The following is a 23,809-nucleotide window of genomic DNA, read 5'->3' on the forward strand; positions in this document are numbered from 1 at the left end:
GGCTTGCCCTGATTATCTGAAGGGCGGAACCATTTCACCTTACCCGAGAACAGACGCACAGACGTGAATACACCAGCACCGAGTACGGAAACGTGAGCTTTGGAGTGTCCTTTTAAGTAGTTGGGAAGGGGGTGTGGCCGAGGAGACTGGGAGGCCTCAGCCGGACGAGGGGGGAGTGGCCCGGGGGCGTGGCCGTAGCGACTGGAATGTTGTTGGGTCCTCGCACCGCATAGTAAGGAGGGGCCACGCCCCTTTTCTCCGAGAGGGCCAATAGGAGCGCCGGAGCGGTTTCAAGTCTCCCCCGCCAGCCTGCCCGCCCGCCACCCCACCCCCCTCGGGGATTCGCTTTTTCCGTAACAAAATAGGAAAGCTCGGGATGTTCCGCAGCCCCGGCGGCTCACGGGTGGAGGGTCCTGGGGCCTAGGACGGTGCTCTGGAGAGGGAGGCGCTGGCGGGCAGTGGAGAAGCCGGGTCCGGAGCCGGGAGGCGCGCGGGGGTGGGCGCTGCAGCCGCGGGTTGTTTATCCGGAGTACGGAGGGGAGGGGGGAGCCTGGAAACCGCCCCGTGTCCCATTTCCTCCTCTTGTTTTCGCTCCGGATTCTCCATGTTGGACCCAAACTGAGGAGCCCGGAGCTGCTGCCGGGGGATCGGGGCCGGGGGCACCCGGGGGAGCCGCTGCCCGGGCCGCCTGCCCTCCCTATAGGCCGCCTCCCTTCCCGGCCCAGGGAGGAAACGAGAGCAGGGATGTGAACAGCTGTGGGAGTCCGAGTCTTGGGAGCCGGAGCCGGAGCGGGCCCCCGCCCAGGGCCCCTAGCCCAGCCCAGCCTGCGCGCCCGCCGGTCCTCCCGCCCAGCCAGCCCGGGCCCGCGGGATTGTTAGATGGAACACGGCTCCATCATCACCCAGGCGCGGAGGGAAGACGCCCTGGTGCTCACCAAGCAAGGTAGGGGCAGCAACTTCCCAAAACTTTGCGTCGCCCCCGGCCGGGTGGGGGGCTAGCACAGCCCGGAACCGGAGTCCGGGTCCCTGACCTCCCGGGGATCAGAGCCGGCGATTCCGACCCGACTCCTTGTTCCATCAGCCCCCGCGTCTCTGTCCGCACTCAGACCCCGGTTGGGGCTGCGCGGGGCCCGGGCTCCTGGCGCCCGAGGGGGAGGGGCGTCATCGCGCAGCTGTCACCCTGTCCTGCACCCCCTCCCCCCGTACGGAGAGACTGAAGAGTAGCGCTCGAAGCGCGGGTCACCCGCGTCGGTCTCCCTGCTGAGTTGGGAGGTGGGGTCGTCACTTTCCCACACGACGGCGCTCAGCCGCCTCAGGGCCTTGGGGAGAGGGGTGGGGAGGAGGACCGAGGGGTCCCGAGCTGGAATGGAGCCGGAACTGGAGTCCAACACTTCCCAACGCCCCCCTCAAGCCAGAGGTCGCTCTGGCCGCGGGCGGTGACGGCGGTCCTGCGCGACTTGGGACCAAGTTCACCGCCTGGAGGCGGGGGCGGCCGCGGTGGGGGAGGGGCCGAGCCTGGGGGACCCAACTGGCCCGCGCGAGGCCCTGCCCTGGGCCCGGGACATGGGCGGCTCGGCGCTCCGGCCCGGCTGCTTCCTGCCGCGTTCTCTGAGCCTCCGAGCTGGACCCCGAGGCCCGGCCGCAGCCCCTCCCTGCCCCGGTGCGCTTCCCTCGGGCCGCGGTTGCACACACAGAGCCGCGTTTGTTTAGCCCGGGAGCGGTGTCCCTGGTTACATAATTCGCCGAATGGCATCAGACCCGGCGTGTTTCTGAATCGCGCAGCGAAAAAGTGCGAGTTCTCCGTGGGCAGCAGTTCGCGGCCCCCGCCTTCCTGAGGGTCAGGTGGAAACGCAAGGGGGTCGCGGGCCCACCCTGGGGTGATCCTGGGAACGGGAGCGGGGTTAGGCCGAGGCCTTTGCCGAGGGTGGGGAAAGGTCTTGCGGCCCGAGGGTGGAATCTCTCTTAGTTTGGTCACTCGAAGCCCTGAAACTCTTTTTCCCCCCTCCCCCACGTTCCTCCTCGAGGCTTGAGGAATGTGTTTAAAATAGCGGACAGAATTTCCTCGGGGAGTAAGGACTAGGTCGGGTTTTTTGTGTTTTTGTTTGTTTGTTTATTTGGGGTTTGTTTTGTTTTGTTTTGTTTTTTTCCTGGAGAACTTCCCCGGGCTGGGGCTACCTGGCCCTGCGCCTGGAGAGAGCACGCTTTGCGTACCAAATCCGGAGCATTCCTGCCCTTCCCTCGACCACCCAGAATAGGACATGCAGGGCCACTACTGCACTTGAACATATTGAGGCCTAGACCCCGGTGGGGGGCCAGCTGCGGGTCCTCAGTGTTGCCCACATTCCCGTTTGGAAACATTACTCAGCAGGTCACTTATTCCTGGGGTTCGCATTCCCTATTAGCTCCCCCAACTTGCCTAGGGGCAAGCTGAGCTGCTGGTGTCAGCCTTTCCCTAATTCCTGGAGTGGAATGGGGTGGAGGGGCAATGTATGCTTCCTGCATTGAGGGTCCTTCCTTAAATAAGCCTGCCTTGAGGAGGGAGAGAGCTTTGCCTGATAGGATCCCAAGCCCCCCAAAGCCCCTACTCCCTGTGCCCTGTGCTTCTGGCTGCATCACTAAGAAGGCTGTGTGACCCCAGGGGCCACTTCCCCTCTCTGCTGGCTGCCCAGCTGTGCTGAGGCCTGAAGAGGGGAGGCTTTCTGTGTTGAGAACTTAGCTCCTGCCTGTTCGCAGTCTTATCCCAGGAAAGGACTCCAGGAGGTAGCCAGAAGTGATGAAGAGATTGGGGTGTGGAAGGATTCCATAGGGGTCCCTTGTAATGACGAGTGGGAAGAACCATCCTGTGCTTCCCTTCTCTGGTCCTGCTCTTGCAGAGGCTCTGGAGGGTGCCTTTCTGGTGAGGGAAACACACCAGGAGTGAGAGGGAGCAGGACTGCTGAAGGGGCTGCTTATGTATCAGAGTTGCAAGTTTCAGCCACCAGCGCCAGTGGCAGGGAACAGAAGAGATGACAGCAGGAAGCAGAGCAGCTGGCTTCTTGACAGTGTTCAGTTGAAGTTGGTTGGGTTTTCTTGGAGTTACACTTTTTGTTTTCTTTTGTGTGTGTGGTTTGTCCTTCAGACTTATCCCTGGAGGAATCTGAATTCTCAAGCCAGGAGCCATGGCGCTCTCTCTTTCTCTCCATGTAATTTGACTGCATTCCGGAGAAGACATACTATTTTCCTGGGCTGCTTGGGCACCCAGCAACCAGCAAGCCAACTTTCTGAGTCTCCCATTATTTACAAATCCTGTATCCCTTTTTTTTTTTTTCCCCTCTTTTAAGCAGGGGTGGGGAGTAGATGTTTTAATGATACCCTTTAGGAATTCCTTGCTGCCCCCCCCACCTCCCCAGCATCCCATCTCTGCCCTGCCTCCCTCTGGAAAAAGGGGAAGGGGTGTGATACAGGTTATTAATAAGTCAATTTCTAGAAAAAAAAAATAGTTCCCAGTTTGGGTGGCTTTTTAGTGAAGTTGTTTGCCATTACGGGGTTGTTGGGGGGTTTTTTTGTTTTGTGTTTTGGGTTCTTTTTGTGTGTTTTTTTGTTGTTTTTCCTCTTTAGCATTCAGTTCTTGGAGCCTTAAGGCTGGCTGGGTGTGTTGATGATTCAAAAGTAATTACAGTAAAGGAGATAGAACAAAGTTACTGAAAGCATTGATGATAAAAGGACCAAAATTGGATCATCTTCCCAGACAGATGGGTGAAATGGCTTCCTGGTACAGTGGGGACAGGGTTGTGTGTAACATCAGAAGTCGGAAAGAAAAGTTGATACCAGTTTGGCCAGAGAATGGCCATTTATTACAGCCCCGTATGAGGGTGTAGCCCCACTACTGGGAGGTTATGCCCTGGGCTTTGGAGTTAGATGGGGGAAAGCCAAAAAAAAATGGGATCAAGCCTGTAACCTCCCAGAGTGAGGTGAGAGGGTGGAGGCAGCCTCTTTTGGAGCTTGTTGGGACCCATGGGTCCTGTGGGGTAGTCGGGACCTTTTTCTTTTTCTAGGAGACCTAGTGACCCTCTCAGTGAGAGATGGTGGTGTGGTGAGTCGTCTTCTCACTTGAGAAACTGCGCAGGTGCCAGTAGCTGACCCTCCGTAAGAGTGAGGATGCCAGCAAGGTTTTTCCAGTTCTGGCTTTCTCCCCATAAGGGATATATTCTGCCTTATTTTCTCATGGAAAAGCTCAAACACCTTTCCTTGTAGTTGTAGGAACAGGTGTTACCGGAGCTTTCCTCCTTGGTTGGCTCTATGTGAGCCCGGGGTGCACATGTGCCGCCAACTCTTCCTGCCCTCCTTGCCCCTCTCCTCTCCTCTCCCTGCCCCAGCTCAACCTTGGCCTCTTTGTGGCTCTGAGGCTCCCCCCAAGTCTGCTTTGGAGATGCTTCCTCCATCTTGGAAGTCACCTGTTGTGGTGACTTAGAGGCTGGGTTTGCTCCCTCTGGAAGCCCCCAGGAGAGTGCTACTAACTGAGCAACAAAGTTGGTGGGTTTCTGTCCTCCCAAGCTGGGAGCTGGAGCTTCTGCTGCTTCCTGTGGGTTTCCAGTGGAGCAGGACTTTGGAAGGGCCGGGAAAAGCCCCTCAGAGCTGGCACGGGGCTGGTGTTCTGTCTCCTCCCTTCTCAGCCGTCAAGGCCTTATAGAAGCTGGCAGTGGAGAGGCCGTTGCATCCTCCATGGGGACATCCACATCCATTCCGGTCAGGGACTTTGTCAAAATGGTGATTATTGTCAAAAGTCACACCTCTAGCCAAGGTGCATTGCTGCCTTTCCGTGGAGAATTAAATCACAGCAGTGGATGGGGTTGGGGGGGCAGGGAGGAAGGATGGCATGTAAATGTGTACATATGTATGTACAGATGTATATCCCTTCCTCTTCCTCCTGGGCCTTCTTCCGGCCAGCTTTTGGGTAATTTAGGCTAGTGTCTTCTATTCCCATCTTGGGAAGTTTGGTGTTTGATTGGGTGAAGTGGGAAGGGCTGGAGGGCCGGGCCGGGCAGCAGTAAGATGGACAGAGAACTGTCCCAGGAGCAGAGTTAGTTCTTCAGACCCGGATGCACATCCCTACTTTTCCTATTCACAGTGAGACTTGACAAATCACGTTAGTGTTTGGAGTGACTTCTTTGTAAAATAGAAATATTGATATTTACACTTCCGCAATGCCTCATACTTAGGTGATTGAGAGATAATGCCCTTCTTTTTTGCAGGGCTAGACCACGCTCCGTTAGTTCCTTCTCCTTCCCCCAAAGGACACGGTGCAAACAGCACGGGATCATGTTGGCTTTATTGTTAAAGACAGGTGGCTGGGGTCAGAGGGGACACTGATGTGGGGGCTTGGGCCTTCTGGAAGGATCAACCTCCGAGCCTCACAAACACTGTTGCTGCACAGACCCTGTCTTTGTGCCTGTGTGACTTGGGATGGGATTTTATCTGCACTAATGGGAGCAGCCTGTGCCTTGGGGCATTTGCTGCTCTGCCTGGCGCCTGGGCATCTGGGGGTGGGAGGAGGTCGGGGGGCCATGCACCTCCTGGGAAGAGTCTCTGGAGTCTAAACCTTCTGAGCAAGGCTCAGCCTCTCAGGAACGGTTATCATGAACGCTTGAGACAACTGTGTGCTGTGTTCTGGCCCTGGCTGTGTTCACTTTGAGAGTTAATGGACCCAGTGAGATTCACATTTCTTTTAGGGAATTCTGGTAATAAGGAGAGAAATAAAAAGCTGGGGTTTGGGGCACCTGGGTGGCTCAGTTGGTTAAGCAGCTGCCTTCGGCTCAGGTCATGATCCCAGCGTCCTGGGATCGAGTCCCACATCGGGCTCCTTGCTCGGCGGGGAGCCTGCTTCTCCCTCTGCCTCTGCCTGCCATTCTGTCTGCCTGTGCTCGCTCGCTCTCTCTCTCTCTGAAAAATAAATAAAATCTTAAAAAAAAAAAAAGCTGGGGTTTTGAAAAGAAATAGATGTTCTTAAGCTGTGTCTTTGCTGCCTTGGTTTTGGAGTACAACACTGAGAAAGCACAAAAGCAGCAAGAAAATTGTTTTTCGCCCTGTCTCAGGCCAGCCTGCTTGCAAAGCACAGAATTAACTCGCTCATCTTGGGGTCACGGGACTGGGTGTGGCCCTGACATGATCCCCTCCCTCTTCTGAAAAGGAGGCATGGTTCCCAACTGGGATATAGATGAACTCATTAACATGTAACTCTTATGAAGGAGCTAGAAATCAAAGTGGAGGAATTGACTTAGAACTGGAAGGCGCTCTGGACCAGAGGCCAACTAGAACAGGGTTTCTTTGTCCAGCAAAGTGCCCAGCCCTTTCAGGTTTGTGTGCCTGCCCTAGGTCTGTTGTTACAGAATGGGTATTCCAGGGAGCACCCAGTCTCCCTCTAGGCAGGAGCTGTGTATGTCTTGTTTATGGGTCAGCTCTTCTAGGGGTTATCCTTGAACCTGATCTCTGAGTAGACTTCCTGACATTTCCTTTCCCTTTCCAGATGCTCTTGACCCTCCCCCTCTGCCCCCTAAAAATCAGACTTGCTCTTACTCTCATTTTATTCTATACCTTTTTTTTTTAATCTCTTGACGTATGAATAGCTTTTGCATCCTGTAGAATTTGCTCTTCCCCCACCCACACTGTTCTCAAGGAACAAGTGTGGCCCTATTCCCAGTGAACCAAGCAGATTCATGGGAAGGTCCAAATCGCCTAACACAGGCTTGTGGAAATGCCTTCTCAGTGTGGTAGTTCCCAGCTCTTCTGTTTCTGTAGCAAAATGGGGCTGGGGCCCCTCCTTCACAGGAACAGGGGCCTGTAAGAAGAGACAGCAGGCTTGGGTCTTTTGATTCAGTGATAGAGCAGGTACTCCTAGAAAGGAAAACCAGACCCTCGGGTACAAGTCCTCCAGGACATGCAGAAACACTGAGCCAGTGAGATATGGTGGGGAAAGGGACCCAGGGGACACTGGCTGAAGCACTCTCCAGTCCTGGAAGGGTTAGTCAAGGACCACTGGCAACCTTTAGGCATTGGCCCTCAGCCAGGGACATACATCAGGATCTCCTGTGACACTTACTAAAAATATAGACCCCACCTGGATCCTGCCGGATCAGAGCATGAGCAGGTGAGCCGGGCATGTGTGTGTTCCAAATGCTCCCTATGATTCTGACAAGTGTCCCTGGAGAAGAGCCAGGTAAACACAGCAGTGGCCCCAACTGCCTACTTAGCCCTGAGCAGAAAGAGTCCCCTGGAGGGATCCAGTTTTGCTGTTTATTAAAGATCTTGTGGCTCCTAAAGGGAAGTCCTAAAGTTTTCTGAGTATGAACGGATAGAGTAATGATTCTCACCCAGTAATGATCACAGACTATAGAGCATTTACCATGGGCCAGGGAGGGTTCCTAGCATTTTATATCTAGTATCTTACTTAATCCTCACACTGACCTGGGAGATAGGAGTTAAGCTGTACTTCACAAATGAGCAAAACCCCAGCTAAGAGCCGAAGCACCTCATCCAAGGCTATATGGCTGGTTAGTGTCAGCCAGGACTCCGACTCCAGAGTCTGGCCCAACCGTGACCTGCATGGCCTCTCATTTGCATTGTGCATCCCCAATTTTTAAAGTAACCTGGAGCCACCTTGTAAGGGACCCTGTCGAGTAGACCTTTTCCCATTGACCTGTGAGGAAACTTTACCTCAGAGAGGTTGTGCCTCAGGTGAGACCACAGAGCTGTTGGAGACGCTGAAGTGGGGGAAGCTCTGGGTTGCTTGACTTCTGCCTTGGTACTTTCTCAAGCCGACACACTGGTACCGATTGGCTGATCCCTGGGGCAGCTGAAGGGTGTGACCAGAGCAGGCGAGTTTCCATGGAGGTAGGACAGACTCTCTGGCAGGACTCCTTCAGTCCTTCTGCAGAGGCCAGCCACTAGAAGAAGAAGGAACTGGTTGGCCAACCTAAGTGAGAGAGACAGAGAGAGAGAGAGAAAGTGTGTGTGTGTGACAGAGACACACTGTGATTGGTTTGTGGAGTCCCAGAAAAGGCCCGTTCCCAGGCTTGGCCCTGCCACTACCTCTGTGTGACCTCTGGAATGAGAAGATATCTCTGTGGTCTCATCCAGTGGAACATTTTGAGATTGAGACTGAGATTAGGTTATGACAGTACCTTGTCCTTAAAGACTAGACATTAAGAGTTGACACTAGAGCCAGGACATACCCTGAGGTCCCTATAAATCTCACAGCTCTGCGGAATAGGTAATGTTAGTCTTCCCATTTTACAGATGAAGAGACTGAGACCCAAGGCCACACCTTACATGTGGCAGAGCCGGATTTAAATCCAAGTCCATGGCACTTTGTGTGACCACTATATTGTTCACTGGTTGGAGGAGAGGTGGTTGAGGGTCCCTTTGTCCTGTGCCTCCACTGCCTCATCTGCGTCTTACTCATGCATATGTCCCCAAAAGCAGGCCTACAGAGCTGGAGGGTAAAGAGGCACTGGATTCTTCATGCTTTCCACCAAATCGGGCATTCCAGGAGTCAGCCAGACAGCCAAAGCAGGGCCAAAACAGCCACTGAGAATGTGTTTGTGTCCTGCTTGCAGGTTTCCCTTAACCTCCCAGCCTCTGGCAGGGGCCTGCTCAGCACCTCCTCCCGGGGAGGTGGGCAGGTGTGGTTTCCAGTCCCCAACAAGGACAGCTCTGCCCTCGCTGGCATGTGTGGGGCAAGGCCTCTGGCAGACGCAGGACAGGATCCAGCCCTTCGGGTTCTCCCAGGTGGTGTCTCTGGTGTGTCTCAGCTGCCACTCTGGGCCATTGATCACTTCCTGACATCCACTGAGAGCCCTCTTGGCATGGGGGTGGGGGCCGAGCCTGCTGCTAACACTTGTGTGAGGAAACCACCCCTCCATCCTGAGTCCAGGACCTGTTGCTCCTTCTGGGAGCCCTGCCCCCACCCCAGCATGTTTTTGAAGTATTATTATTATTTTTTTAAGATTTATTTATTTATTAGAGAGAGAGAGCACGAGCAGGAGGGGCAGAAGGAGAGAATTCCAAGCTGACTCCACGCTGATCATCGGCCGATGGGGGGGCTTCATCTCAGAACCATGAGATCACGACCTGAGCTGAAACCAAGAGTCTGTCACTTAACTGACTATGCCACCAGGTGTCCTGAAGTAGGATTTTAAAGTATGTTAGAGTGACCTAGGAGGGTGTTTTGACAATAGTTTGTATAAAGGCTGATGGATAAAGTATCTCGATCATGTTTTAGAAGTTGCCAGGAATCCCCTGCTCCCAAACCAGTCCTTCTCAAGGGAACACCCCTGAAATTGAAGCCATGTGTTGAGATCAGTGACCAGATTGCTGAGGGGACAGGGAAGGGGCAGGAGACAGGTAGCTAGTGACCTGTAACACACACACACACACACACACACACACACACCACTACAGGCTGCATTTAGGACCCAGGACTGAGAAAAGACCTTCTGTCTTAGAAGAAAGAGATATGCAAGGAGCCCTCCGGCCCAGAGGAGGACTGTCAGGAGATACCCCCTAGTAAAACAGCCTGGATGCCAGCCGCAGGGAGGGCCCCAGTATAGAATGTGCTGGTGTGAGCTAAACAGCATGGCTAGAACTACTTTTAAAAGTCTGTGTGGTCAGATTCACAGCTGCGTTGGGGAATTTTGGGAGCTGGTGCTGAGCTGATTGAGGCCCTGTCTGCCTTGTCACCTGAAGAGAACAGTGTCAGCAGTTGGGCATTGTGGGAACTGGAATACCCTTCCCATTGTTTCCAGTCTCTTCTGTGGGGAGGATGTCTAGGCATCTCTCAGCCTCTTGTACTCCTGCCGACTCACCTGCTCGTCCAAGGAGCCCTTCTGTCCACGTGGCGCTTCAGGGCTATCCTTAGCCAAGTCCCAGATGCCCCTTGCTGTGGACCTGGGAGGACTCCTCTCTGTGGGGAGCCCCAATCAGACGTGTCTTGGCTGCAGGGCCCAGGCAGCTGGCCAAGAAGGGCCGGAAATGCTCCAAATACTCTCCTTCCTCCAATAGCTAAGGGGAGGGAGGCCCCTGAGAGAGGCCATTTTACAATGATAGCCAGACTAAATCCTTTGCTATGGGGGGATGGGAAATGGTGGGGAAGGAAGTACTTCTGAGGGAACCAAGAAAGCATCCTTCTACGTGAATGGGCTTGTTAAAATCCAATTGCCTGAGAGCTTGCCTTCTGCCGGCTCCCAGGCGGATGTGTGAGGAGTTCCTTCGCTGGAACGCGAAGCTGTGTTGTTGGCAACAGTGATATCTGAACCTGACCTTCAGAAGAAGGTTAAAAATAGTGTTGTCCTGGCAAAGCCAGTCTCCGTGTGTGTGTGTTGGGGGTGGGGTGTTGCGTGTGCGTGGCAGACCTGTACACGCACAAGCTTCTGCGTGATGGAAGCAAATATCGTCCTCATCTAGTGCTTCTTGGGGGGAGCAGTGGTCAACAAAAGGGGAGAGGGCACTGTTCATCTCAGGTGGAACTGCCTCACCTGCTTTCCTGTTCTTGAAGAATATCAACCATGGTGTTTGCAAGCTGGAGAGCAACTTTCCTAGTGGGTTTAGAAGTAGGTATAGGGGTTGTTTTGACTTTTTGAAACCTGCTCATGATCGGAGTTCCTTTGACACCTTCCTCACATCTCCCAGGGGTGGGAGGGCCCCCAGTGTCCTGTTGCGGGGCTCCTGCAGTGAGGTCCAGTGTTGCCCAGTGGTGGTCATCGCCCCTTAGATAATTCAAACAAGCACAGCACTGAGCCTTAGAGTCCGCACAGCAAGTATTGTTTCTCTCCATTCAGGAGAGGTCTTGGTGTTGTCCCAAGTCGTGGATGCAGAGACCAAGGCTCAAAGAGGCTGTGTGTCACAGTCAGTCACTGGCAGAGTCTGGCCCCCAGCCCAGGTGACCCTCAGAGCAAGGGGTACGTCCCGTGTCCCACCTTGTCTTCACCCCCTGGCTTGGTGGGAAGGCTTGCAGTAGTGAACTAGAGGTGAGGCCTGGCTTCCTTGTCCTCAGCCACCTGCTCACTTTCTTCTTAAGCCAGAGCTCCTGTCATTAGGTCTGTGCTGCTCTCTGACACTGAGCCCCGTACCAGATGTTTGGAGCAGAGAGAGCAGGTGTGCCTCAGCAGCTGGCCAGGGGAGGAGGAGGGCTTCCACAGAGCGTGGAGAGCAGGAAGGGTGAAGGAGAGAGAGCAGCTGGTTATGGGGCTGCATGGCACCCATTGGAATCCTGCCCTCCCTGGATGGGAAACCGTGTGCAGCAAAATCCCCAAGGGCCTGTAAATCTTGTGCCTGGTGTTCCTGTCTGCGAGGGGGGCCAGTGCTCCTCCCTGTCCCATGCGGAAGGGTTAGGGGTGGCCGGCCCCTGGCTGTCAGGGACACAATACTGAGTGCTGGCTTAAAGGGGCCCTTTGAAAGGCTCTCTGACACAGGTTTCAGATCCCACTCTGATGAGTGTTCCCCCTCACCCTTAAACCCACTGAACAAAGCAGGTTTGGGGCCAAAGCTCCTGTCTCCAGCCCCTCCCCCTCTCCCTCCCCCATTGTCCTCTTGATTTCCCAGAGGTATCTGTCAGAGCAGGTGCAGGGCTGGGATGGGGGTGAAGTGAGCCCTGCAGTGGAATCCCAGAGCCTTGTACTGTTCACCCCTTACAACCTTTCACGGTCTGCCCAAGGGAGCAGCTAAGAAGGGGGCTGGGCCCCAGACTAATCCTTTACCATCCTAGCCTAGAGAGGAGTAGAACAAACCTTCTAAGAGACTGAGAGGGCCCCACCACCTCGCTGGTTTTGTAGGGATAAATACATGTGATACCCCTGAGCCCGTCAGGGTGAGGAGTGGGTAAGAACTCTGGCCCTGGGTTAAGGCAGATCTAGCTTCAAATCCTGCCTCTCCCTGTGTGATCTCTAGCGGTGTGACCTTTCTGCTTCAGTTTCCCTTCTGTAAAATGGGGAATTCGTGCCTACAGTTGGGTCTGTGCTAAGGATTAAATGAGGTAATGGTGTCAAGTGTTCTAACCCAGAGCTGGCACAGCATCTCAGTAAACACTCCCAGTAAACATGACTGAGGCCCAGAAAGACTAAGTGGCTTCCCATAGGGGCTCAGCTCCTTCAGTGCCCACCTTCCTGTCATTCCTTAAAGGATTCTTTTTTTTGTTTCTGCCTCTTCTGGGCTGTTGCACACCAGTGAAGGCTTCCACAGGTCCTGGCTCTGTACAGGTGACAGAGCCCTGGAGTTCTCAGAGTCATTCACTCCGCCAGTGACAGTCACTGAGCACCTGCTGTACACAGAGCCAGAGGCTGGGGAATGTACTTAGCCAAGGCCATTGGAGGCCCCGTCAGGAGGCAGCCATGTTGAGGGGAGGCTGAAGAGGCTGTGATGGATTCTCAGAGACAGTGTTCATAAGGGCAAGGAGGACAGAGAGCCTGGAGAAGGATTGAGGGCAGTGGGGCCCCAACAGAGGGACATGTGGGGTATTGACCTTGCTGCCGTGGGCTTGGGGCACCCTCCACAGGCGCCACAGCTCTGTGCTCTGCTCCCAGGGTCAAGGGCTGCCCCCAGGGTCAAGGCATTTGCAGTCTCTGGGGCCCAGGGGCTGCCTGGTTGCATTGTGTTTTTGAGAAGACCTTCATCCCCTGCTGAGTCCAAACCAAGCTGAGGAGCCCCTACCCCCACCCCGCCAAGCTCTGTGTCTGAGGCTGAAGTGCGTCTGCCTGTTGGGCCTCCCGCAGTGGGCACCAGCAAGGCCTCTCTGTGGCCCCAGCCAGCTGCCCCTTTCACCCCCCTGCCTCTCAGGATTATTTAGCCTTCACAGCATCTGTCACTAAGATGCTGAGTGCGTTCTTGACGGCCTCTCTCCAGGAAAGGCCTGGGCTGTGTGGCCTTTTAAAAAAGGCTCCAGGCTTGGGTTAAGCCTCTGATTGTGGTTCTGCGTGAAGAAACCATAAACCAAAGGAAGAGTGATGGTTCAGCTTTGGTCTTGGAGCTTTGTGTCAGCGTCTGCCTGCGTGCCCGGGCTCGGAATTGAAGGTGAGCCATGAAGGCAGGTGGAGAAGCCATCCTTTGCCTCTGGTTGCTGCCTAGATTATTAAGAGTCAGGAAAAGTCCAAGGGGCCTCTCTCATCCTGCTCTTTAGGTGCTAGGCTCTGCTCTGAGGTGTGTCTCTTTGATACAGGGGCCTTGCCAGGGGGTGAGGGGGCCCCGGTACATCCTCTTCATTTGTGACAAAATCCCCAGTCCCTGGAAATCTTGGTTCTTCCACCAGGGCCAAGAGCTCAAGAATGATACTGGGTTTGTCAGCTAACTGCTGGGGAGGCCTGGTCACTTACAGAAAGGATCCTGATGGTCATCCCAGTGTCAGCGGTGTCTGGCGTCACCCAGGGAGGCAGAGAGCTCTGAAGCTCGGGGATGCCTGCCCGCACCTGCAGGAAGCCCTCTGCAGCTGTTGAGTCAGAGCTGAGGGGTTGGCCTGGGCGGCGCTGCCTGCCACTTTGCGGCCGTTCCCTCACCCTTGGTCATGGCCAATAGGGTTTGGTTCTCTCTCCTCCACTCCAGGAGCACAGGCAGCCCGCACCTGGCTATTAAATGACCCTCTCCTCACCTCTTTGCAAGGGCCTCTGGGCTCTGAGGACTGAGCCCTGCCTTGACTCTGGATAGGTCCCGCCACATTGTCTCCCCCTTCCCTTCCTAAAGGGAACAACTCAAGGCAAGTTGTCCTTAGTGCCACATTGTGTTTGCCTTTTTAACCCCCACAGTAACAGGTGTTTCCAGATTTATTTTCTATTTCCTGCACTGTTAGCCTGCGTTGTACGGTGAAGTGGGCGGGTTGAAACCTCAGGCCCCTCCCACCCAGGCTGAGACCGTGGCTGGGGACCATTCGGGCCGCAGTTGCGTGGCGCCACCTCCTGGCCACAGTCCCCATCGTTTCTCCCTACACTTGCTCCACAGTTGCCAGAACAGTTCCTGTAAAAGCAAAAGGCGCTTAAAGATACTCTGAAGTCCATTTCTGGTTGATCCCATAATGGCCATAGCTATTTGTATCAGTTTGGCTTTTCTGGGGCTGCCTCACCAAGCCTCCTATTCAAATGGGTTAGTATTTCCAAAGCCTGAATTACCAAGGTAGGAATGAGCCCCTACAGTCTAGAAGCTGGGCCATCGGTCTAGAACCCAACACCAGGTGTGTTTCCCCAGGGGTTGGTGTTCCTGTGGTGTACAGGTTAGGCCTCCTACCTGTGAGGGGAGAGAGGAGAAAGGACAGCACTCTGGGGGAGTGGAGAGAGGCTGTAGCTTCTTCCTTGGGGCTGCAGCTGTCTGTTTTCTCTTCTGTTAGCTGCAGACTGGGCTGTTCTGCTGCTGCTGCTGCTGACCCGGCCTCTGGGGACACTGACCCGGAACAGACCCACAGCCCCACACTTAGCCCCAAAAGGGTCTAAGTGTCTCCCTTGTCTGGAGCAGCTAGTTCTTCTGCAAAGAAGAGAACCAACTAGGGCTGGTCGGGGACTGGGGGGTTGGCCTTGGTAACTTTTACTGTTGAGGGGACCTTCAGCATGCTACCAGAGTGATGGGACCCCTGGATTCTGTACTTGGCCCCATCTTTGAGTGCCTCTGCCTGAGTGCCTGTCCCCTGCCATGGAAGGAAGACCAACTTCTCTGCATATCATTTCCCAAACCAGAGAGTGGTGATTCCTGCTGTTTCTGCTCTAGAGTGATGCTGGACTAAAGCCGCACCCTCCACTGTGGACTGTACTTGGTGACCGGCCAGGCCCATGCTGTGGGCCCTGCTAGGGTTTACAGCTTGGAGGGAAGTGAGTATAGGGTGCTTGTGGCCACAGTGGCTCTGTAGCTAATGCCTCATCATTCCCTCTGCTCTAGGCCTGGTCTCCAAGTCCTCTCCTAAGAAACCTCGTGGACGGAACATCTTCAAGGCCTTTTTCTGCTGTTTTCGTGCCCAGCATGTTGGCCAGTCAAGCTCGTCCACTGAGCTCTCTGCATACAAGGAGGAAGCCAACACCATTGCTAAGGTAGCTAGAGGAGGGTGGCGAGGTGCTGGCAAGGAGGGGGCTACTGGTGGGGGCCCCTGCAACTGTGGCATGTGGGCAAGGTAATCTGCCCTGAAGTCTCAGAGATCTCTGGTTCAAAGGCCCCTGTCTGTCACTCCCAGACAGGCCATCTCCTTTCTCTTGGCTCTCGTTGTGATACGGGCTGTGTGACTCTCCCTGTAGTTTCTGAGGGCCCCTGCACTTCAGACCCTTCCAGGTGCCAGGAACGTGCAAGGCGTTTGGTGTATATTGTCTCATGTGATCCAGAAGTTCATCAGTATTCCCACTTACGCACCTGGAAACTGAGATCCAGAGGGTGTGTGTAGCCCCCGAAGAGTTATTAGCTTATAAATAGAGTTGGAGCTCCAAGCTCTGTGGCCATGTACCATACAAACCTTGTCTTCCAAGTTACTTGACTCCCTGGGAAGCAAGGAATTGAAATTCTGCCACACTCTCAATATCCTTTTCTAGCCCTCTCACCTGTCCTGGGGGGGATATTGGGAAATGTGTGGGTGTCTTTGAGCCTCACAAGGAGCAGAGGGTGTGTGTGGCATTTCAAGGATGGGGACAGCGCAGACCAAAACCCCATCTGCCCCCAGTGCCACTTCTTTCAGGAACACCAAGGTCTAGCTGTTTTTCTCTCTCAAAACCAGGCTGAAGATATGTGCATCAGCGCGTTAGCCAATGGGGGAATTGGTAAATAAAGTGCAATGTGACAGTATTACTTAGCAATTGATTTTTACAAAGTTCACGATAACATGGAAAAGTATTGAGTTGCAATACTAAGTTGAAAAGCAGAATGTGAAATTACATATTATGGGGGGGAAACTGCTAAAACAGACTTGAAAGAAATACGCTAAAATGCCAACGTTAAGATTTTCATTTTTCTTCAGGGTTTTTATTAAGAACACATATCACTTTTTACAACCCTAACATTTTTATTACTGGCAGAAGGCCGGGGAAGCTTTCTGACCTCTCTATACTCCACTTCCCCTCATGTTTTAGGACTCATAGTGTAGGTTCACATTGGCATACCTGATGTTTTATAGGGGCTCTGCTACCCTCCCCACACGGTGTACCCCAACCACCCACTCACAACAGAGTGTCTAGAAAACACACCACAGTGAGGAGTTCCGATTTGGGTTCTGCCTCTGATTCCGTGTCCCGGCATCAGCAACTGGAGTTCCTGCTACTCAGTTTGTCCAATGGAGAGGCAGTGGCAGCTGAGAACAGAGATACTGCCTTCTCCGTCCTTCATCGAATCTGATGTCGAAAGGCAGCTCTGGCCTTTCCCCTTTCCTGTCCAGCTCTTAGGAAAAGTCACTTTTGGGGCTCCTGGCTGGCTCAGTAGAGCATGAGACACTTAATCTCAGGGTCATGAGTTCAAGCCCCACATTGGGTTTAGAGCTTACTTTAAAAAAAAGTCACTATTGGGGTGCCTGGGTGGCTCAGTGGGTTAAGCCTCTGCCTTCGGCTCAGGTCATGATCCCAGGGTCCTGGGATCGAGGCCCGCATCGGGCTCTCTGCTCTGCAGGGAGCCTGCTTCCTCCTCTCTCTCTCTGCCTGCCTCTCTGCCTACTTGTGATCTCTGTCTGTCAAATAAATAAATAAAATCTTTAAAAAAAAAAAAAAGTCACTGTTTTATGTCAGAACCTTCCCGGGGGCTGGGGTTTTGCTACAAAAATGACCCTCTGGGCCTGAGGCAGAAGCAGTGGGCTTGAGCTGGGATGGCATTGGCTGGTGGGCACTGACTGCCTCCTTTTCCCCCACAGTCGGATCTGCTGCACTGTCTCCAGTACCAGTTTTATCAGGTAGGTGAATCGGATAGGGTACATGTTCAGAAGCCCCAGACCTGTGTTCACATCGGGTGACACCCTCATTCCTCAGTGCCTGGCTGGTGCCACTGCCTGTGGAAGCCATTTGTCCCAGAGATTTGCTGAGGGCCCACTTGGTACAAGGTGTTAGGTTATGAGGGGATAGCTGACCTCCATCCCACACCAGCCCTGGCCTGCATCTCAGTGTCCAGATCATTTCATAGTCCAGTGGGAGGCTGGAGCTGAGGAGCCAACTCTCTTTCTCTATCTCTTGGCCTTCAAATGGCACCTCTTCTGGGTTGAAATTGAGGGTCTTCTGTGTCTTGCGATGACCCCAGTACTTCTCAGAATTCTGCTGAGGAGAACTCTTGGGCTTTCTTGGTGGCAGACCTCAGCAATCTGGCTCTGGTTTCAGATCCCGGGGACCTCTCTGCTCCCAGAGGTGACAGAGGAAGATCAAGGAAGGATCTGCGTGGTCATTGACTTGGATGAAACACTTGTACATAGCTCCTTTAAGGTAGTTCCCCATCTGGAGTTCTTCCTACACGCCACTCCGGCTGTCTTGTGTGCCTGACTGCCCGTGCTAAGGGCAGCCTAAAGCTGAGGGCAGGTTGGGGGCCTCTAGCATTTTGGCCATATTGGCATCACAGGTGCTCAGAGGCCACACTGAAGAATGTGGAGTAGGAATCCCTGCTCCCCCCGGTCACTGCCCACAGTCTTCATCTGCCCCTAGTCACATAGCCCGGAATCCCACCAGGGCTCTGGACAGGACAGGCCTGTGAGAGGGTTGGATTCAGCCCAGGACCTGGCCTCCCTCCATTCCCTCAGGTCGTCTGTTAACTCAGGCACTGAAGCTGTCTCAGCTCAGGTAGAATTGGGGGTGGCGGTAAGTAGGGAAAACTAGGAGAGGCTATTGTGCCCCTTAATGGGGTGGTGGGAGCAGCTTCCTGGAGTGTCTGCACTCCGTCCCTCCACAGCTCTCCCATGGGATAGTGCAGCAGCTGTGGCAGAGGTTTCTTGTCTCCTTCCCATTGTGCTGACCTCATTAACTTTTCTACCTTCCAGCCAATCAACAACGCCGACTTCATAGTGCCTGTAGAGATTGAGGGGACCACTCACCAGGTGAGCTGCCTGCCAGGCCGCAGCCGGCCCAGAGGCCTCGGGCTCCTCCGCCCCTCTGGTGCGCACCATCACAGGGTCCTCTCCTGCAACTTCAGCCCCTTCTTTCTTGCTATCTCTTGCACTCTGGGCTTTCTGATCTTCGAAACGGTTCAGCCTCTCATCACCCTCTAGCTGTCAACTTTTTTTGCTTTGCAGCCAAGCTGTTTAAAATTAAATATTTCTCAATATGAGTAATAGGTGCCATTTACTGAACACCATTTCCAAGCCAAGGTAGCCAGTGCTGTTAAGTGGCGACTTCTCTAATCCGGAATGCTGGTTGTCTGCCCGTCACAGGCAAGGAAGCCAGGGCTCTCCCTTTTATCTCCTCCCCGTGCCCACTGACTCCCGTCTAGCAAGTGGATTTCTTCGTCCCTGCCCCGGCATCTTGAAGTGTCTCCACCTCCCCTTCCCTGAGGTCCCCACCCTGGATTCCGCCCCAGTAAATGCTGTCAGAGAGCACTTAAATCCAAGTAAGCCCAGCCTCTGGCCCTGCATAACCTGCTCAGTCCGGGCTCGTGCAGTGTTCGTAGTGAAAAAGCAGTTACTCTGAACGCCTGCCCAGAAGGCCTGCCAGCCGGCCTGAGAGGCAGAACCATCAAGAACAAGGCTTTGTTAGCCCTGAAACTGTCCATATGGCCCGGTGGGGTAGAAGACTTACCTGAGGCTTCCCTGGGGAGTCACCACTGTCCTGTGTCCCTTCGAAGCTTTCGTCCCCAACACCACCGGCCCTTCCATCTGAGGTGGCATCAGGCCCAGCACAGCCCCTGCTCGGACCCAGGGATGGCCCTGGACTGCCCAGCGTCTGCCCAGCTGAGCTTTACATCCATCTGAGGTCATGGAGATGCAGAGAACCTGCAGAGAGAAGAAGGAGGCATATTTTCAGACAGGCAGATCCACACAGTGAACTCTTGGTTGACAGGGAGAACCCTGCCTCATGAGAAAGGGCTGAGACTAAAATTGGGCGGCTACCTACAGAAAGCGGGTTTTCAGCAGAGAGCAGGGAGGGGATGCCAAGCTGGATGAACAGCCAGGAAGAGGGAGGGACCTGTTCGAGGTTGAAGAAGTGGCACATGCAAGGGAGCCAAGCTGTGGCTCCTCAGAGCAGAGGGGTCCTGCTGCAGCGCCCCCCGGTGTCTGGTGAGTTGGTGGCCAGTTCAGGCCACCGCCAAGTAGGGAGAGGCGTGGCAGGCCCGTGCCGGTTGAGCAAGGAGTGACATGGATAACAAGCTTTGAAGGAATGCTTCTTGTAACATCGAGGCTGGCTGAGAGGGGGAGATCCTGGAGGCGGGGAGGCAGTTAGATGCGGAGTGGTGAGGGACATGTAGTTGACGGACCTTTGAGGCCAAAATGTGCAAGACTGTGAGAGGTGGACATGAGAGTGAGGGTGGCCGGCTGGACCAGGCGCAAACGGTGGGGCAAGAGAGCAGGACATGCAGGGTATCTGACCCACAGTCCCTGAGGAGAAAGAATCACTTCTCCCCGGCACATTCCCAAGAACTGTGTCACAGAGGTTTCACAAGTGTCTGCAACCTTGCCTGATGGTGACCTGGACACTGTCCCGCCAGAGCCAAGGACAGGAAGCTCCCACAGAGGCTGTGGCTGGATTCAAGTAATCCAGGATAGGCTGTTTCCGTCTGTGAGGCCTATTCTTGATTACTTGTTTCTGGAGGCAGCTGATGGTTCGCCGGCTGAAACCGAGATGGCTTCTGGGACATAGGCTTGTGCGTTTTTGCCTTAGCAGGGTCCTGGGTGGGCCGCCAACCCCACAGAAGCCTTGTGAGGAGGGGGTAGCAGTGTCCCAGTCTGTGGGGCAGAAGGTTTCCAGGGTGTAGGGGCCGACAGTGAGGTGTGACCCTTTTGGCCACTCTTTGTGGAAGTGGGGACAGTGACCCATGCTGCATGCTTCCCCCACAACGGGGATGCCTCCAACAGGCCTCTCTGCTTTTCCTCAGGTGTATGTGCTCAAGAGGCCTTACGTGGATGAGTTCCTGAGACGAATGGGGGAACTCTTTGAATGTGTGCTCTTCACTGCCAGCTTAGCCAAGGTACGGGGGGGGGGGGGGGGGGGGGGGGGGAGGCGGGAGGAGGAAGCAAGAGCACCCGTGGTGGCTGCATGGGGTCGGGGGGCATCCAGCAGCTCCTTGCTGGTCTGCGGGCAGCCCCAAGGGGAGCCAGGACTGCACCTAGACAAAAGCATCTTCTCTGTTGCTAGTATGCCGACCCCGTGACGGATCTGCTGGACCGGTGTGGCGTGTTCCGGGCCCGCCTGTTCCGGGAGTCCTGCGTGTTCCACCAGGGCTGCTATGTCAAGGACCTCAGCCGCCTGGGAAGGGACCTGAGGAAAACCCTCATTCTAGACAACTCGCCCGCCTCTTACATCTTCCACCCGGAGAATGCGGTGAGTGGTTTGGACACACCCACACTGCAGGGACTGGGGAGCCTCTACCCCAGTGCGAGGGAGGGGCAGGGCAATGGAAACCTGGGCTTTTCCAGAGGAGCGTACCACCCAGCTGCTCCCAGCCAGCCTCCTGGGGCTGGGGCCAGGGAGGGAAGAACTGTCGGTCAGGAGACTAATGCTGCCTTTTCCCCATCCCAGGTGCCCGTGCAGTCTTGGTTTGATGACATGGCAGATACTGAGCTGCTGAACCTGATCCCGATCTTTGAGGAATTGAGCGGAGCAGAGGATGTCTACACCAGCCTTGGGCAGCTGCGGGCCCCTTAGCCTTCTCTGCTTCCAAACAGTGGCCATCCCAGTAGGGGACTTTCCTACACTGTGCCTTTATGATCAGCCTGATGGAGCAGAAGCTGAAGCATCTCACCAAGTGGGGCCTGGAGGAGAAGTGACTGGAAAGGGCTTTAGGACAGGATAGGTGCCAAGTGGGCACGTAGCGGACTGACGACTCCCAGAGCTGCCTGCTCCCTGAGTTGGGTTCCCAAATGTGAGTGTGTGTGTGTGTCTGTGTGTGTGTCTGTGTCTATGTGTCTTTGTGTCTCACCCTATGTGTTCAGGTTGAGGGAAAAACTGAAAGATCAAGACTCTCCAAGTTAGTCTGCCTCCTCTCCAGTCACCCTGAGAGCCCCCGCGCTCGGTCGGGATGAAGACTGTTGAAGGCTCTGTTGCCAAACTCATGGCCTCTCCTTGGTGTTAAAAGGCTCATGCCAAGGAGAAAGGGCAAAACAGAGGCTGCCTTCAGGTATCCCAGGCACACGCCTTTCTGATACTTTTCTCCAGCCAGCAACTGCAGACAGAATGACAACATTTCTGGAAAGAAAAGCTTGTTTCCAGAACCAGTAGCCCCAGCATCCATCAAGTCCTGTGGTCTGAGGGCTGCACATGCCTCTAGCCAAGTGCCTGGCATGGACCCTTTCTGTGTCTCCCCAAGGCTTGGGTGCCGGGCCTGCCTTCCTTATTACCTAGCCATAGTCTTGAACCTTTGGGAAAGGAGGTCTTCTCCCTGGCCTGAAGAGGACAAATAATGTTTCCGTTCTTTTGACTCTCTTTTAAAATTCTCTTTCTAAACACAGGAGTGTTGGGCCTGTTTTGTTTCTGACAAAGCTGCAGTCCTGGGCCTGAGATGAATGTGGGAGGCTCTGGAGGTGCAGGGAGGAGGAAAACCCCCAAACCATGAATGTGTGTCCCCTTGGCTTGTAGATCAGCTGAGCATGGGACCATGTCCCTAAGTCTGCTCTTCAGGGATTCTCTGCTGGTGCTGGTGTGAGGACTTCTGTTCCAAAGTCCGGGAGGCGCCCACGCCCGCCCTGCCTCTTGGGCAGGGCTGTTTCCTGTTGTCTTCCCCCAGGGCCTGGCCTATGCCTCTCACTCTGCTTCTGTCTAGTCCCTCCTGCGCTGTTGCTTTTTTGCTCCAGGGCCTCAGAGGCGCTCCTGCTTTCCCTGGCTGAGGAGAGGGGCTTTCTCTTCATTTCCTTTGCCACGCTAATGCACATGCCTCCTGCCTCCCGTGACAGGTGTGAGCGAGCCTTTTACACACCTGAGCTTTGCGTGTCTCTCGCTTTCCGAGTTTCTTAGTAGCGAATGCTTTTAAAAATTGCCACAAAATGGAAGTTTCCTGAGGATGGAGAAGGGGAAGTGCTGCTGTAATTGGGAGCACAAGGACATCCCAAAATGGAGCCCCACCCCAGCATCACTGCCTTAATTATGGCCTCCCCTGGGGCTGGCTGGGGTTGTCTCCTCTTCTCCCTTCCTCCTCCCCTCCCTCCCTCCTCCTGGGGCAGGAGGCAGTTCCTCTCCCCATCTCTGCTTTCCCTGGAGGCAGGGGGTCACAAAGCATTTGAGGATACCCCCCACTCAGGACTCTTCCCTGTTATCCTTTTCAATGTCCACACACTGGGTTCAGCCTGAGGAATTGGCCAGTTTTTGAGCCAACCAAGTGGTGGAGCAGCAGCTTGGTGTTCTGAGAGGTAGTGGGCTGACTGGCATCATTCTCTAAGCATTTGGTATCCGCTCCCCTCCTTGTCCCAAGGTTGTATGGCCATGTCTTTCCCACTGGTGTCACAGAAGTGGAACAGAGTCCCTGGTGACATGTGGTCCTTTCCCCCAGTACCATTCCCCAGTGCCCTTGGGGTCCTACAGGTAAAGGAAGAGGGGTCCGGTGCTAGCCAGGAACGAGACCTCCTGAGGGGAAATGGGACTTTTTAAGGCTGTCTCTGGGCCTTTATCCTAATACTGTGGAAGGAGCCTCTCTCCCAGGCCCCGCCCTGAGGTTTAGCCTCTGGGCCAAATCTGCGGTGGGGGGGGCAGCCAAGCTTTTCTGACTAAATAAGCAATAAGCAGCTCTAAGTTGATCCAGTTTTAGGACCCTTTCTGCCCTCCTTTGGGTCTCCCATGTTTTTCCCAGTGAGGGAAGAGCCTGTGCCCCTCCCCCCCTCTCCTATCAGGCTCATCCAAATGCTCCAAGTGTGACTCATGATTACAGCCCAGGATATCTTGGTGAGGGGTGTGCCTGCCGCTTCTGCATGAAACCCCTGCTCTCTAGGCCTTGTTCCCGTCAGAACCCTGCCCTGCCCACCTGCAGGTTCTCAGCAGGAATATGCTATTCCCTCTTTCCCCCTTCTCCTGCTACTGGCAGAGAAGGAACTTGGCCAAATAAACCTAAACAGGGTCCATCCATGTGGACCAGAGCCAGCCTGAAGTCATTATTTACTGTCTGGTTTCCAGTGTCACAGTGTGTTAGGGGCGAGTGATGATTGCCAAACGCTCCTCTGAGGGATCAGCCAGACTCTGTGTGGGAGAAGAGCAAGATTGGGAGGGAAGCGGTTCAGCCCAGAATCTGTTCTGGGGCTTCCCGTCAGCCCTTCCTGTTGGAGGCTGTCCTCAAGAGGCAGTAGGCCACTGTGCCTGGTCAGCCCCAACTCGAGCCATACCCAGAATCTGCCCACCTGCCAGCTTCAGTTCTTCAAGGTGCCTCTTCAGGGACACTGTGTGTCTCTCTGATTGGGCTTCTAAATCAAAAGCCTGATGTTCGTGTCCCTCTCATAGGGGGAGCTTTGGACACAGGACCAGTCTGGAAACAGTCCAGGGAAGAGTTTCCACTCTGCACATTGTAGAGGGGATGTTCTGTAGGCCCGTGGGTCCTTTCCTCTAGAGAGGTTGAGTAAATTTGCCTTCAGTTAACCCAGGACCTTCTGTTTAGTTACCTCCTGCCTCCCAAAGATTTTGACCATTTTGTTAAGTGTTTCAGCTCACCTCTATGAACAGTGGCCAAGAAGCATCTTTGTGCTAAAAGCGTGGGAAGTCTATAAAGGCAGTTGTTCCCTGGGAGACAGATC

At 54.5% G+C, this 23,809-nt stretch overlaps 1 protein-coding gene across 1 annotated transcript; it reads left to right on the forward strand.

Annotated features, from left to right (window-relative positions):
- The first annotated feature begins 553 nt into the window (after nt 1-553).
- CTDSP2 (CTD small phosphatase 2) lies at nt 554-22,791 on the forward strand. Its single transcript, XM_047741029.1, has 8 exons — nt 554-943; nt 14,881-15,029; nt 16,820-16,858; nt 17,277-17,378; nt 17,927-17,983; nt 19,975-20,067; nt 20,235-20,420; nt 20,619-22,791. The coding sequence occupies exons 1-8, from the start codon at nt 880-882 to the stop codon at nt 20,742-20,744; spliced, it is 816 nt and encodes a 271-aa protein (XP_047596985.1). The 5' UTR covers nt 554-879; the 3' UTR covers nt 20,745-22,791.
- The last annotated feature ends 1,018 nt before the right edge of the window (nt 22,792-23,809 follow it).

This window comes from Lutra lutra, chromosome 8 (assembly GCF_902655055.1).
Source record: "Lutra lutra chromosome 8, mLutLut1.2, whole genome shotgun sequence".
Classification (NCBI taxonomy): Eukaryota; Metazoa; Chordata; class Mammalia; order Carnivora; family Mustelidae; genus Lutra; species Lutra lutra.